This window comes from Austrofundulus limnaeus, unplaced genomic scaffold, assembly GCF_001266775.1.
Source record: "Austrofundulus limnaeus strain Quisiro unplaced genomic scaffold, Austrofundulus_limnaeus-1.0 Scaffold51, whole genome shotgun sequence".
NCBI lineage: Eukaryota > Metazoa > Chordata > Actinopteri > Cyprinodontiformes > Rivulidae > Austrofundulus > Austrofundulus limnaeus.
The window spans coordinates 82,411-84,068 of NW_013952453.1; the positions used below are offsets into that span (position 1 = coordinate 82,411).

Below are 1,658 nucleotides of genomic sequence, written 5' to 3' on the forward strand. Positions count from 1 at the left end.
CTGTAGTACTAGTACCTGCACAGGTCTGACTGTAGTACTAGTACCTGCACAGGTCTGACTGTAGTACTAGTACCTGCACAGGTCTGACTGTAGTACTAGTACCTGCACAGGTCTGACTGTAGTAAATGCACATGGATTCAGCCCTGTCTCTGGTCTCTGTGCTGTCTCTGTTAACATGTAGCCTCCAGGTGTTGGTAGCGGCTCTTCTGGCTGCCAGGTACAGTGGGCGGAGCTCTCCAGTGGACAGATGGGTCCTGCTGTGGCTCTTCTATGATGTCATCRTCCACTTGACTCTGGTGAGAGAAGTTTGTTCTTTTCTTCTTGTTCTACATCTCAGTATATCTGATTTTGTTTATAGGAGGGTCTGTTTGATTACATGTCCGCGTTTGTTGTTTATTTGTTTACATGTGGAYAAATCTGTTTACATATTTGTTTTTTGTTTGTTTGTTCACAGAAGGGTCTGTTTACATGTCTCTGGTTGTTTTGTCTTCTAAAAAGTTCGTTCATTTACATGTCTGTATTTGTGGTTACTTAAATGCAGAAGGATGTGTTTGTTTACATCTCTCTGGGTGATACTTTTTGTTTACAGGAGGGTCCTTTTGTTTACATGTCTCTGGTCGGGACGGTGGAAGTGTCTGAGGGTCCACTGGCTGAGTTGTGTAAGTTTATGTTTCACTTCMCTTCWTGTTGTATTTTGGAGTGTTGCTGTWCATGKCTGTGTAGTATTTGTACTTTGAAGTACTGTACTGTCACTGTTTTAAATGAGTACAGGAGCTCTGACAGTTTTTAAAATCAGCAGCTTGATGTGAAAATGTCACATGACTTGTCATACACACATGACACCTCTTACAGGGACTAAAACAGTTGACTGGCTTCACAAGTTGCAYGTCTGAAGGTGTGGGTCTCAGGTGTGTGTAGTGTGGCCTCAGGAGGATCATGATCATCACATGTCTGGAGTTGTGTGGCATTCCAAGCTTTGTAGACCTTCATGAGAGACCTCATCAGTCTAATCTAATGCRGATTAGACTGGAACAACTCACCCCTCACAATGGAGAGTCACTATGGCTCTTTGTTTAACCGACTCACAGAGAGATGTTTTAATAAATGCATGAAGCCCAGATGGTTTGTGTGTTTTTAACGTTTTTTTAATAAACTGAGTAAGAACATATGATTTAAGATGGCCCTTTCAGCCTGATGAAGAGCTGTTCAAACAGTCATCTGTTGCCAACAAATGAGTCAAAGGTGAAGTCAGGCAGTGTTCAAGATGTTTCCTGGTTCTACCCCATGATTGCCTGCATGGCGGCTGAACACCTGTCGGTCTCTCACCTGCAGGGAAGGAATACGGTAAAGCTGACAGTCGTTGGTTGGTTTCTGACCCAACCATCGTCTCTTTGGAGATTCTCACCGTCGTCCTCGACTCTCTGATCGCTCTCCTGCTGATACATGCCATACAGAATGACAAGTACTACAGGTAACACTGCTGAATAACTACAGGTAATATCAATTCAGTTCAATTCAATTCAATTTCTTTATTCATTTCATTAAAACAAAACAAATAATTTTTTATACAATTTACAATAAAAATATAAAAAGAAAAATTAGAAAAAAATATATACATCCTCATGTTGTACTCATTTGAAATGAAAATCCATGAATTC

At 41.0% G+C, this 1,658-nt stretch overlaps 1 protein-coding gene across 1 annotated transcript in view; it reads left to right on the forward strand.

Annotated features, from left to right (window-relative positions):
- Nucleotides 1-188: 188 nt before the first annotated feature.
- Nucleotides 189-1,658, forward strand: part of ebpl (EBP like) — a gene marked incomplete at its 5' end in the record, with an annotated part of 2,941 nt that continues 1,471 nt past the window's right edge. Inside the window, 3 exon segments of the mRNA XM_014008530.1 lie at nucleotides 189-296; nucleotides 590-659; nucleotides 1,333-1,471. Of these exon segments, the coding sequence (XP_013863984.1) occupies nucleotides 608-659; nucleotides 1,333-1,471 (191 nt within the window).